The following is a 13726-nucleotide window of genomic DNA, read 5'->3' as shown; positions in this document are numbered from 1 at the left end:
CGCAGTACTTATACCGATGGAAAGTTTGGTGTTTAAAACTACAGCCCGCAGGTATCTGAACTAATTGCTAGTACCTACCGTTATTGCTGCAAGTTTTTCATTTGCTATATTACCCGCGATCTTTATCAATTTCTGGTTAGGCGGATTACTTATATTAGTGCTGTTTGGATTTATCTTTCAAAAGTATCTGAAGAACTTTCCCTCAAATCGTAAACTCGTTAACGAAAATGTTATTGCATTAAATATAATAGCGAGTGAGTCAAAGCAATTTGTTGGTATCCTCTTTGTTTAAATGAATAATATTGAAAGAGGGGGGGGGGAGGGATGGAGTTGAAAAGATTGTAATTATTGCCACCCCCTGGAAGCGGACCAGAAGAGAGGCAGGCTATGGTTTCTTATTGGTGGTGAAAATCTTGCATGCCTGACATGATTCATCCCTGGTATATGGTGTTGGACCAGGGAGTGACACGAGTGTTCACAAGCCGTATACCATCCCTAGGACCAACCCCTATCTCTGGTCCCTCAAAACTCTGCTATGAGTGCCCACTGTCTCGCCTGTCTGCGTTTTCTGCCCCCTCCCCACCCTCCCAACCCAACCCAACCCAACCCAATCTCTGTAGCAGGGCCAAGCGACAAGTGCTATGCGGCCTACGACCCCTCACGGTTCACCGGCAGTAAACGGAAGACGCGAGACGGCTGGAAGAGAGAGAGAGAGAGAACTCGAAAGAATTTAATGCGAACCATCAACAACATCAACAATCGAGCATTACCCTCTTGTTTGTTTAAATGAAAAATATCATTAGCCGCGATGACTCTCCAAGTTATTATTATCCGACAGTAGCATGCAACAATATTCTTCATAAAAAATATCGCTCGTTGAATAAAATGTACAAAAGTTTTATCGTATTTTCATAATGTTTTATAGAATATTTTATAAGAATGATTAATTCAGGGGTTCCACCGCGGCACTTGTATCATATACCGGTAAGTTTCCTCCTGGCGAATATTTTGAAACGAGAAGGGTGGTTATTTTGGCGTGTGTGTGGTTGGTTCTCTTTCTAAAATCAGGGTGCATTGAAAGAACCGCGAGGCTACACGAGCAAACGAGCAAGTGTTCCGCCGTGGCCAATGGGTTCTTGCACGCATGTGTGCGCTTCCCAATGCGATATTAATATCGCGATTATCATCTACGAATTATCGCTGGCATGGTCCCCTGTTCTCCGCATGAAATAAGCTTACTGCCTGTGCCCTGTCTCTCCCTCCCTCCCCATTTCTCCTCTTCTTTGCCCAAATCACTATGACTAGCGCGCCCACTACTTTTGTGCAATTGTGCAGCCTGCGCCAAACCACAAATCATTCGGGCCCGGCCAAAACTCTTATCGCTTCATCCGTATTCCAAGCTTGCATGGAAAATAAAATGAGAAACAGCAACATTCGTTTTATTCCATAGAAACTCCATTTGTTTTCACTGTAAACTATATACGTGATTATTCGTTAATGGAGGAGGTTGAGCGAGATTGGGGTAGGAAGAGGAAGACTTGTGTGGATGTAGCAGCATAGTTACATGCTTTTGTCATTAGCTAGAGGGTGGTTTGCGATTATTAAAATACAGGCAGGCAGGCGGGAAGCTGGAAAGCTGATGCAGTTTTGGGTGGTAGCTGCGAGCATTGATTGAGAGTCCGGTGACTCGCACGCATGGAACAAATCTTATTGTCTGAGTTCCCTCCTCGAGGATGCGTATAGCGCAATACTATATATATATAGTGGATGCTGGGGATGCTGCGGGGAGAAGGCTGAGTTATGGTTACTCGTGTAGTGGGGAGGTGGTCGTAAAGGTGATTCGTCTCGGTTCTGCAAGTGTCAAAAGTTTGGCCTTAATGCTACTGTCCGATACGAAACACCGCCTTATGTATTATTAATATTGCCTATATGTATATATATACCATTCGTGTCATTTCATTATTTTTATAAATCAGACTTTCGTCCCATCGACTTTTCAGAATTGTCAAAAAGAGGATAAGCAAAAGCTTCGTAGCTTTTGTTGCATAAAAAGTAATTTATAAGTTGGAGAACAAAAAGATTGGTATAAAATTGAAGGAAGTAATCTTCTTTCAATGTTTGTGTGATAAAGATGTAGAAAAATGCGATAATCCGATGAGTTACATCTTGATTTGGAAGTGTCGGTGTTTGGTTCCTGTGGTCGCGTGCGCGGCTGGAGCAGCATATTGCTGGCACCCGCGCGACCGAAACGAGTGGCATGTAACACGACACGTGACCACTGAATCCCCAACCTTTACCATCCTCAATCCCACATCCATAGCTGTGTTTAACCATTAGTAGCTGTTTGCTTGATTTTAAGAGTCAATTCAATCATCGAGCATCCATATATATATATATATATGTATGCAATACGCCACATGTTCCATCGTTCAAATGATCCAAATCATAGTTTGACAAGACTTTGGCCTTAAAAATGTTTATTATTCATCTCGGACTATGCAAAAATCTCCTGACCAATAAAAACTTAATAAAATAAGAGATGAATTTCAATGTTTAATCGAATATTGGTATTCCTATTTTTCCTGAAAAAAAAAAAAAGTGGTTAGAAATTTTTGGTAATGGCGAGATACTTGTCCATGGTGAAAGGGAAATCGCACGTGGTGCAGGTGACACGGGTCACATGACGAAATAATATTGGGGGCCCCCCACCTCCTTCCCCCCATTGATAGGTTAAAGGGCAGTGGATGGCTCGGTAGGCCACCCTTAAGCACGACTCACTTGGTACACAAGTTTCGCGCGGATCATGTGCGGTACGAGGACGAGCCCCCTGCTTAATTTAATCCAATACAATATGTGACCCCTTCCAATTGCAAAGGGCTATCTTAAAGAGGGGTGTGGGGTGGGTGGCTTTTTAAAACTCTGCTGACCTCAATTCACCGTAAAACCTCATCCTATTATGATTGATCTAATCCTGATTGGGTCGGACAGGTTTTTTTCATCCGCGTTGCTACCACCACTGATCTTTGTGTTTCGATTTAAATAAAAAAACCTCCGAGTTTGTCAAAGACGAAAAATTATTGCGTAACGTGTGACAATAAGACGTTTCATTAAGTAAAAGGTGGGAAATCGGGTTGTGTCGAGCAAAATCAAGTAAGTGTATACAGTACTTGGTAACCCGTAATTGCTGATTTCGTCATGACGTTTGAAACTGTGAGTAGCTAGACTTATTGGCGGCATGTTTGCCCGCCCGTTCGCCCGCCTTATTGGCCCTAAGTCGTAGATTTTCAAAGTAAATCCATTGCTGCCTGAAGATCCTACACCTGTATTCCGGCCAAAGCAGGTACGCACAGGTATAAGGCAATCTAATGAAACCTCATTCCACGCGTTGCTCACAGGTCAAAGGTGTGGCAAAGATAATTCAATATATAATTCTTCATTTCTAAATACACGAATGAAATAATGACAAGTGCTGCACCTTACATTAGCGATTGAAAAATTGCTCACTCTTTCCTATCGTTTATTCATCAATTATGCTTTCTTTGATTTTCGACGACAGTTGATAAGTATATTTGCTTAATGTTGTATTATAAAAGTACTTTTTACGCACGTATGTAATGGGTCGTGTATTTTGATCTTTACGTTTCATTTGCTTCCCGGAAAGATTAACAGGATCTCCAAAGGTTTTGAGAAAACTGTTTTAATGAGCATTGAACGTTAGGGTTTAGTCAAAATGTAATTAACGCGCAAGCGAAAGTTGGAAGGCTGTGAAGGTATATCGTTCCGGTTTCGGGTAGGATCACTATTCTCTTCGAAATTTTTATTATATTTCCTTACCGTACCTTAAAAGCTGACACTTTGCAGGCCTTGATGAAAGATAAGAGCCATTTATAAGATAAAATGGGAGGTACAAACTATGGTACCGCAATTTAGTAAACGGTTATTTCCTCAGATGGTTAATATCAAAATTAACATAAATAATATTAATTGAAATAAACAGTTCTCTATAAATTAAGTACTTCTAGCTTAGTACTTCATCTCATATGGAATATCTCATTTTTATTCATCATCGTAAAGCATGATTATTGCACTGCGTGGGCTTTGGATCTTGAAAGGAATCGATCGAAGTTGAAAAATCTTCTGCTGGTTCATTTCTGGAGTGACGTCGAATCTGAAATGAAAAATATGTAAGTATTGGTCGTGAGATATGTAATTTGTGTTCTATTGCATATAATTTCGGGATAGATCGGGAGGATCGATAATTAACTTTTGATGAATCCTATTCTCCGGTGATGGTCGATGGAGCGGTGAATGTTTGCTGTAGGGATCGCGCGCGCGTACGATGGTGACCTGTCATGGGGTAGAACGAAAGGAGATGGATTTGTCGCGCAGCTGTGTACACCGCTTAAATGGAAAGAAACGAGAGAGGAGGTCGGTCTACTACTGGTCGATGTATCCTTAAATACAAAAGCTAACTATTCTGCCGCACTTTTTTTAGTCAAAATGAACAATCAATGAGGATTAAACTAATGCTCAAATTATTTCGTTTGTACACCAAGTGTCGATAATCTATAATACCGAATATAAATGAGGGGGAAGAATAAATTTTACCGATTATCTTACTTTAGCTAAACATTTGAATCAGGATCTTGCAAAATGGGTGGTGTGTAATTCAGAAAGTTGCAGTCTGTAATGCCACCTCCTTCTTCATCCAGGTCCTGCTCATTTAACTCCCTCGAAGCATCGTATTCTTCCCCCAGTCTTCTGTACGTCTCGGCTCGATTCTCCAAGATTTCTCGCATAATTTCTGAATTGTGGAAGAAAATGTTATTAGTGCGTTATACATATATACAAAAGGTCGATTATAAAGATAAAATGGTAGAAGTAATTTCACACTGGTGATTAAATCAAGCAACAAGCACTGGTGTCTCTTTCCCAAAGCTTGTATTGATGAAGGAATTATTGCAGAAAAGTAGGAGAGAAACACATTTATTTATACTTTTCATCGATGTAGCAATTGAACGACAGATTCGTTTGGTTCATCCTGCAGAGTCGTTAATCCGAATAATTTATGATGGCTATGGGGTCTTGCGGTGGTCTGGGTGGCTCCAAAAATCATCGAGTGTCGCGACAAACTGGCACCCAATAGTTGCCGCCGCCACTGGCCGTACCTGAAGCTTATGAGTCTTACCCTGGCTTAAATCGTCATGATTTTCCTAAAGTTGCTTGTTACTGATCTCTGTGTGCCTCCTATTATTATTTTCTTAGCCAAATGACCAACACTTGCCCTTTGACAAAGCTGTCATTAGCACGAAGGTAGCAGGAAAACGGAAGGAAACTTCCTTTTCTCCTATCATTGATATCACCATAAATGAAATCCGTGACCTCACCTTTTAAGCCCCTGGGTTTAGACTTTTATAAGTCTATAGATCTAATAAATCTACCTTTGCAATAAACCAGTGCTTTTTCTTGACTGAATACTAGTATTACCAGTTACCCAATTTTAGTCAATGTCTTAAGAGCATACCCGTCAATAATTTCTTGTTTTCGCTTATGCTACCCATTTCCTTCTTTACTTCCTGCATTAGCCATGGCATGAAACCTCCTTCGACATCTGTGTTTACAACGAGATTGTAAGGAAAGATTAATAAATTGTGCTTAAATTTCATTTCAATATAGTATAGTGAACGAAGAACCTACCATCTTTGATTTCGTCCAGTAACAATCCTGACATTTGAAGACCTTCTATTACGGATGGTAAGAGCTCCGCTATGTATCCAGTTAATAAACTAGCAGCTGCCATACGTTCCTCGGTTTCTCTTTGGAGCTTCATTGCTTCTTCGTGTTCCCTTTTGCTCCTCTCCTATTTATTTTAATTATATATTTATTATTTAATAATAGATTTAATGCTAACGACATTGATTGAAGAAGCAAACCTTTTCTTCCCGTATCTTCCTATCCTGTTCTATCAATCTTTGCAGCTCAGCTTTTTCCGCATCTCGAATTTCATAAAATCTTCTTTGCTGTTCTCTCAAGGCTGCTATTTCTTCTTCTTCCAATACTTCGGTAAGAGCTTGTTCGATCGTTTTTCCCACCAATATTTCTAGTATGGGTTGTACCTCTCTATCGTAATCGAAAAGCTGAAACGCAAATCCATCATGTTTTCCTTCGTTCTACATAACACGAAATAGGAAAGAGAATAATATTTACGTCTCCCGGCTCGATCTGTGTGCAGACATTTTCGCCAACTTTGGCAGGAATGAAAACTGGCGTAGGAGGACTCTCGAGGTAATAATCCGTTTGAGTGGAGGCTTCGTATTCCAGTGGTTTGTCAAAAAGCTGTCAAAAAAAAAAAAAAAAAAAAAAAAAAAAAAAAAAAAAAAAAATGAAATTAGAGAAAGAATCTATATAGGCGGATTTTAATATATGGATAAGAAGGCAGCTCTGCCACGATGTAGTATATTACCTCTTCAAGATAAGGCTCGGTTTGTACCGGCTCGTGTTTCCTCCCAAAGACTGGTGGCGGAGATCCTGGTCTCGTTAGAATACGGCTACAAGTTAAAGCTTGGATTCGCTTTTTAGCCACGAATCTTCTTCTAGCTTCCGCATGTCTAGCCGCTGTCGATTGATCTCCTGCACCAATCTACGATTCGTACAAATTTTACATTATCATTGTCAACAAACACTTGTTGACGATCGATACGATCAGTTTATTTGCATTTTCCGTAATAGCACAGGTTTGCCATTTATTTATTGTAAAAGTTTGCACCGTAAACAAAATAAGAAAAGTGTAAAAGCAACAGTTAAATCGAACGATAAAAACTTTTCAACTTACAACCGCAGGTGCAGATGTTAGAATACATCCACAAATAACTCGTCGATCGAGCATCATGTTGTCAGTCGAAACAGCCTGCTCGCTGAAAAACAAAATAAGACGGAATTATTTCTTCAAAGGTATATTTCCATTAATTTATAAAAACCTGGTAGAACCTACGCTGTCGCTCCGCTTAGGCTAATAGATCAATAGATCGAAATCAATTGAACTCGAAACGAAGTATCTTGCTTTGATCGTACAGGTTATTCAATATCATTATTTCATACAATTTTTGTTATCGAGACAAACCAGGATTTAAAAATTTCCGAGAATCGTGGATGTATAGCGCTTTTGATTGATCAGGTCTTAGAGGAGCACGTGGCAAAACGGGTTATAGTGAAATACAAAGGAACCATGTAAATATAACCGCAAGACTGATCGAACTGAACGAACGATAGTACCCGAAAGAGGCGCTATACGTTTTCTTTTATTTCCAAGTATGCATTATGCAGATACCTTCAGCTAAAGGTGCCTATGACCCTGCAACACGCAACTTTTTACCGGTAAATGTTGCCGAGAATAATTTACAGTTTTGTGAAACCTTTCTCTTACATCTATATGTTTTTTTTCTCTTTAAATTAAATTTTGTGAGACAGTTTGTAAAACATAATATGAATAGCGATAATTATTATAGTTTTATTACACTGTTTACATTGAAAATTTAATTTTTTTTTTTTTTTTTTTTTTAGCAAAAATGCCAATTTCAGTCGAGTGTTGTTTAACGGAATATTGAGTTGGGATTTTATTTTACACCGACACGAGAGCTGTAGAGAACTATTAACTATTGAAAACACGCTTTTCTACGTTCATTAGTTGTCTTGGTACTACGTGTATAACATTTTATGGGTAAAAAGTAAACGAAATACAGAATGGAATGAGAAATGAGTTTAATATCGATTTGCAACGTGGTAATCGAAAAGCCGAAAGAACGCGACAGTGATCTGAAAAGTTTGCGAATATTACACATATAAGGCTAAAAAGGAATATTTGGAAAACGAGCGAAATAATCGACCGGATCTAACTATTTGGCTATAATTAACAGGTGAATTTATGATATGGGTACTAGTTTTTACCAGCGTAGTTTTGGCTCCATTAACGTCGTGCTGTCGATTGGTTCCAGCTTTTTTGGTAGCACTCTATGTGTCCGTGGATACGAGCTAGAAAAAAAGAATTAATTTCCGCTCTGTATTTCTTCCATGATGGCTAGATTTCGATATGATTGTGTACGAAAGATTAAGGGCGGAGTTTAGTATATTTCGATGGGAGATGGGGAACAGATCCAGCTAAAGTATGTACTTGCGTTAGGACGATGAAGCGCTGCAGATTGTAGGAAATGGGTAATCGGCATTGATAGTGTACAGATATCTATAATAAATACTGCAGGAAAACGACGAGCTTACGTGGAGAAGGTAGTTTTTGATCTTGCATTGTGATCTTGTACGGCGGAGGCCGCCAAGGATGTGGCATTGGTCGTTCCGAGGGAGAAGTCGATGGTGGCCTTGAGCGCGACCTGGCATCGTGCATTATGGATACTGTGACGAACTTCCGGTCTTTTTCCACCGAGGGAGACCAGTGGTTTGAAGCGGGACCTTAAAACACAGGAGTCAGTGTCGTCAGTGTCGGCGCTTGGTACCGTTATACCCAAGAGGGCAGCCACTTCCGGTGGTGGCATTAGAAATTCGCCAGTCTTCACGGTCGTAATGAACGGCTTCCTCTCCGAAAGCACGCTACTCTTCTTTATCACCTTACGACCTTGGCTGATCTCCTCCTGTTCTTGAATCCTCCTCAACTTCGCGTTTAGTACCTCGTTGAAGTTTTCAGTCGACAATGACATACTCGACTTGCTGTGGTACGATTTATCGTTCTCCTTCAAATTTTCATGGCTCCTGCTGTACGCTTTCTTCTCCAGTGGATTTATCTGGTTGGACTGCAAGCTGGCGACGAGCAGATGGTCGTTGGATTTGCTTATTCGCCTCCGACTGTAAAAATTGTTCTTAGCGTTCTCCGTTTTGATCGTCGAGTCTTCTAGGTCGTCATCCCCGTCGATGTGAAGCAGGGGTAAACTGCAGTCCAGGCCATCCCTTTGGATGATCGTGAAGGCTGGTGGATCCTTCTCGTCGAACTTGAAGGCCCCGCTCTCCGTGCAAGGGGCTAGACTCGAAATTCCCGCTGGCATCCCGCTAATTTCTATCGAGATTCGCACTTCTCACCAGTTCATTGTCGATCAAATCAGCCTCTCTCGCGCGAGGTGTTTAACATCGAAACTCTCTTCAAGTAAGAAGAAAACACACAAATTTCAATACTCGAGTTTAATACGCTTCTTTCTTGAATATTTCTGGAATCAACGTTTTACACGCTCTATACACGTAGGATAAAAATATATTTAGCTCGTAGAATTTGGTGCAAGTGGGAAGAAAGGAATAAGGAGCGTTGGAAGAAAGAGAAAGAGACGCGGCAGTAAGGTTCGCAAGTCGCAACCGGCCGATGCAAGTTCAAAAAGTGGCCAATGTCCTGGAATCGAGCGATACACGCGGTAGACACGGAGGATATATTTTTACCGGCTAGCCACTCAATACCGCTGACCAGTGAGCGTTTGCGTTGCGCATGCCTCGGCCCTTGGTCATCGGGCAATCCTAACGCGAGCCATGCGGAGTAACGTATATAGAGTTCCCCGTATGCATGCATCGCCTTATACCTGGCCTACAACAAGGGTCATAGAACTATCCCCCGGCATATACGTCCTATATAGCTCGATCCCACCTACTTGCGAAACTTTCAACCATGCATTGCATCCCTGTACACGATTCAAGGTGAATTAAAAATCTCAAGATCGCTCGAAATAAATTTCTATTTAGACACACTTGCGCGACACCTTATTATATATTCTCACGCGTCACTCCACCAACCTATTGCGAGGAACAAAGCTCGAGTCGCGAGTCCTTATAACGAATTTCCCTAGCGATGAGATGAGAAATTATATATAGATTTGCTAGAATACTTACTATGTATATGGTTAATCTCGGTCATTGTTTCGATCATTATTCAGAATCTCGTAATAACATGGTTTTGCTCTCGAAACGATAAAAAGTGGAACAGCACGCACCTGTTTACCTTAGGCCCGCTTTTTACCTTCGCACGAGTGTCGCTTGGGAGTCGCAAGCTTTCTAAGAAATGCAGGGCTGGTGGTTCATGACTCGGCAGAATATTTTCTATCTACATAATGTATCAAAAGCTTTTATCTATTGCTTTTTTCGCATTCTATTGCGTGATTGATAGGGGCCACCTCTTATCGCGCAACTTCCTACCGAACAACAACGTTTCTCATTTTCGAACCTCACACTTTCTTTGTACACAATAAACGATCGATAAAAACATTTTCATCTAGGTCGTTCTCACCGATATGAATTCGATGAAATCTCGTTTTAACTGCAGGCTTCTCATATTTTAATGTTTTGTTAATTATATATACACGTACTTGCAAAATTTATTCGCGTTAAAATCTAAAAATACTCCTCGCTCACTATTCATCTTGCGTATAGAAGCAATATCTGACCTTTCGTGACCGCGCTAATTTTCGTCTTATTCACAAGTAGTGGCCAATATATAGTAGCTTGAAATAGACGATAAAATCTACATACGTTGCTCGGTATATATATATCTCTCTTATTTATCTTTTCTGTGTTTAGTCTCTACAATCCATGTGTACTTACGTACTATCGATATTCCTGTTTTTCCATGAACGTATGGATTTCGATTTATTTCGCGTTTTAATGGTGAAACATGCACCCCCGGCAATCACTTTAAAGTAAAAAACTAAGTAACGCTAGGGACTGGCATTTTTTTAAATTGCTTCCTTTAAAAAAAAATAGCATGTCTCCGGAAATTTATTTGAGCCTAAAACACAAACAACACGAATATTGATAACGATATAGGATAAAGAAACAGTTAATTCTATACAGCACCTAAATTTTCATATTTCTTAACAACAAATCTACTTGGATCGTGCCAAATGACCATTTGTAAATTAAGCGCACGTGTTTAGGAAACTAGCGATAGATTTTGCATCGGACACAAAAGAATAAAATTAACATGAATTATCTGAGCTGATAGTAGTGTACAATGCAGCAAACATGGAATATTAATTTACAATTATCAATTTCTACGAATTCGTGTAATAGCTACTGTGTACAGTAGAATCGATCCGATCCGCGCAAATATCAGCTGTATGTACAATTGGGAAATCTCGACGGCTCTAACAATCATTACATTTTCATTTATAATCTCGATAGTTTTAATAGAACATTTCTATGACCTAGATGCATACGAATCAAACACTTTTTGGCATTTCAAGTTTTGAGGAACAATTATAATCTTAACATATGAAAGCAGAGTCATTTGTCATGCATTAATTTTCATACGAATACCACTAAATATTTTCCAAATACTCTTTCCCACTATAATGACTATGAACCAGTAGATTCTACACTGTTTTTACACACTAGTTAGATAAACATTACGTACTTACGTAAGAGGGAGCCTGTATCTTTTCTGAATGTGTAAAGTCGCCTTTGAACTTTGGATATTATAGTAAAGGGTCTTTGCTCTTTCTCCATTTCCGGCAGGAAAATTGTTCGATTGTCTCCTCGGATTGGACATTTTGTCACAAGTTTTGTCACCCGAACGCTTATTATTCTTCCTCTTAAATTAAATCTCGCGACGTGCTTAAACAAAAAAAAAAAAAAAAAAAAAAAAAAAAAAAAAGAAAGAAAGAAAAAAGGAAAAACTACCCCTAATACTACTTGTTTTTTCTATCACAACTGCTCAGCTTGTTTTGCTGCATTGAAACACTGCTTTTAGTCATACCATTTTCATAGTTGGATTTTTACAAGAATGAGTAATTCTTATTTCATTCAGGTACAACAAAGGGCGAAAAAGTTTATTGCGCTTATCGTTTGACAAAATGATCAAACAATATTTGTCATATGCAATTCGTATGCATAAATTCTCTATCAAGTGTTGCCACAATCACACTAAAATAATGCGATGTTAGGTTGTTGCTATCCCCACCGCTTTACGCGGTAGTGCCGACGTTGCTGCACGAATCTCCCTGCACCTAAAAGACAATGTAAATCAGCGTAGATGTCAGCAGTCTAGTTGGTACAATTTTCAGTACAGTAATTAGAAGATTAGGATTTTAAATAAACTATTAATTATACTCCGTTTACCTAAACTCATTGAAAATCAAAATACGTTATGGTGTAAACTTTATTTTGTTGTACTAATAACTTTAATAAAAATATATAAACATATTAACTTAAAACAAAATGCGGAAACGTCAAAAAACAGTAGAAGAAAATCTTATTAGATCCTCCTGAGAATGCGTGTATATAAGTTCATAGAAAGTTATTAACGTAAAATGAATATTTTATTTTATTTTAATAAATTGATACTGTAATTAGGTTGACATGTAACATATTACATATAATATGCTTGTATATTAAAAACACGCTTATTATTGATTTAATGCAGCGTTTAATTAATAATGTATAAATTACTTGGTTTAATTTTGCGAAAGTGCATATTATATTTGAGCAATAAAAATTTAAATCATCATTACAATGAATGGAACATGTGGTAAAAATATTAAAATAAAAGGGGCTCCTCTTTTAATGATGCCCATCCCTCCTAAGGTGGGGTAAGAAAATACGAAAAATGATAAACGCATGCGTTAAGCTATAGAACTCTTACACACAAGTTACTATGGCAACTAAATCACAAGTAACACTATTGATGCTGATGATGTTTTCATATATTGATATTAGATTAAAAAGTTGAGAGAACGTAAGTGTGTTTTCGATAGTCGAAAGAGTTTTGCACTTCTTTTATTATTACAAACATTAATTGAAAATTGAAAACTCTGTTATATCGTTTAATTAGAAGACATTGGTCGTCGTTAGGAACTTTAATAATCTTGTTACGAGTGTGCATTGTGAGTTTGCGCAAATAACATATAAAGTGTATTTCTTTGCCAATGTTTGTATAGAATTCAGCAAGTTCTGTGTACATATATAAAACCAAAGTAGACCTCCGTAACATTTAGAAGCTCTTAGGTTAAAATGATTTTTTAAAAAATCTTTTATATTTATATTCTTCCTTTTAAAAATAAAATCTTCCTTACTGACCAGCTTTGGATAATGATTTAATACAGTAGAGGAGGACAATAAGCAGGTATCCCGATGGCAGAATCCGTTCTGCCATCTGGAGTGCCCACGGGATAACATAATGTACTAAACGTTGACCGGTATGGTTGATGCTCGTATTTATCGGCCATGTTTGTCGTAAAACGGTAAAGCAGGGCATCTACAAAACCCAGTGGTTCATCGACGTAGGGTGATGCTGTACAAGTTTCCTTAATATTGGCGCTGCAGTTGATCGTCAGGAAGAGAGATCAACGTTATTTATACTCGTAACAATTAAACAGTAGTTCAAAAATTAGGGTCAATATACCACCAAGCCTCGTTATGGTTCAGTCAAGCTAAAACAGTAATATAATTCTATAAGAATTTAGTGCTTGAAATTTTTTCTTGGATTAGTTGTATACAGAGATTCCACCAGTTAAAGCGTATTAGAGTATATATACATAGGTGCAAGACACGTGTATCTTGGTAACTATAAAAGATATTAAATTTTTAGAGAAGACCTTTTCAAAACGTATTACTATAGTTATAGTTGGAAAGATCTTTTTAAAAACATTGATGATTTTAACGGGATCCCTCACGCCTACTTTATCGACAGTTCAAGTCAATAAACAATTCGTTCAATAAAAGTCAAATGCGAAGCAAATTGAACAATCGG

At 38.6% G+C, this 13726-nt stretch overlaps 1 protein-coding gene across 7 annotated transcripts; it reads right to left on the bottom strand.

Annotated features, from left to right (window-relative positions):
* Positions 1–3746: 3746 nt before the first annotated feature.
* Rsph3 (Radial spoke head protein 3) lies at positions 3747–12004 on the bottom strand. Of its 7 annotated transcripts, none has more exons than XM_066740667.1 (11): positions 11735–12004; positions 8272–9206; positions 7945–8028; positions 6833–6914; positions 6464–6640; positions 6208–6336; positions 5934–6137; positions 5698–5860; positions 5525–5611; positions 4621–4804; positions 3747–4168 (listed from the first exon to the last, which is right to left on the bottom strand). In XM_066740667.1, exons 2-10 carry the CDS (start codon positions 9045–9047, stop codon positions 4626–4628), a joined length of 1881 nt encoding a protein of 626 aa, XP_066596764.1. In that variant the 5' UTR covers positions 9048–9206; positions 11735–12004; the 3' UTR covers positions 3747–4168; positions 4621–4625. The 7 variants fall into 7 exon arrangements, with proteins under 7 accessions (XP_066596764.1, XP_066596769.1, XP_066596768.1 ...); XM_066740672.1 differs by lacking the exon at positions 11735–12004 and adding an exon at positions 11397–11523 and having other exon boundaries at positions 8272–9139; XM_066740671.1 differs by lacking the exon at positions 11735–12004 and adding an exon at positions 11393–11469 and having other exon boundaries at positions 8272–9139.
* Between the last annotated feature and the right edge of the window lie 1722 nt (positions 12005–13726).

This window comes from Prorops nasuta, unplaced genomic scaffold (genome assembly GCF_024137725.1).
Source record: "Prorops nasuta isolate Cenicafe-Biocafe unplaced genomic scaffold, Cenicafe_Pnas_1.2 PNAS00024, whole genome shotgun sequence".
Lineage (NCBI taxonomy): Eukaryota > Metazoa > Arthropoda > Insecta > Hymenoptera > Bethylidae > Prorops > Prorops nasuta.
The sequence above is the reverse complement of the archived record's forward strand: the minus strand, read 5'-3'. Positions and strand labels throughout refer to the sequence as shown.

Coding starts and splice junctions, on each gene's coding strand:
- Rsph3 (XM_066740667.1), bottom strand. CDS start 9,047: ATGCCAGCGGGAATTTCGAGTCTAGCCCCTTGCACGGAGAGCGGGGCC. Junction 6,915..7,944: donor ATGGAGCCAAAACTACGCTG/GTAAAAACTAGT, acceptor TTTGTTTTTCAG/CGAGCAGGCTGTTTCGACTG. Junction 5,612..5,697: donor ACTGGACGAAATCAAAGATG/GTAGGTTCTTCG, acceptor TTGTAAACACAG/ATGTCGAAGGAGGTTTCATG.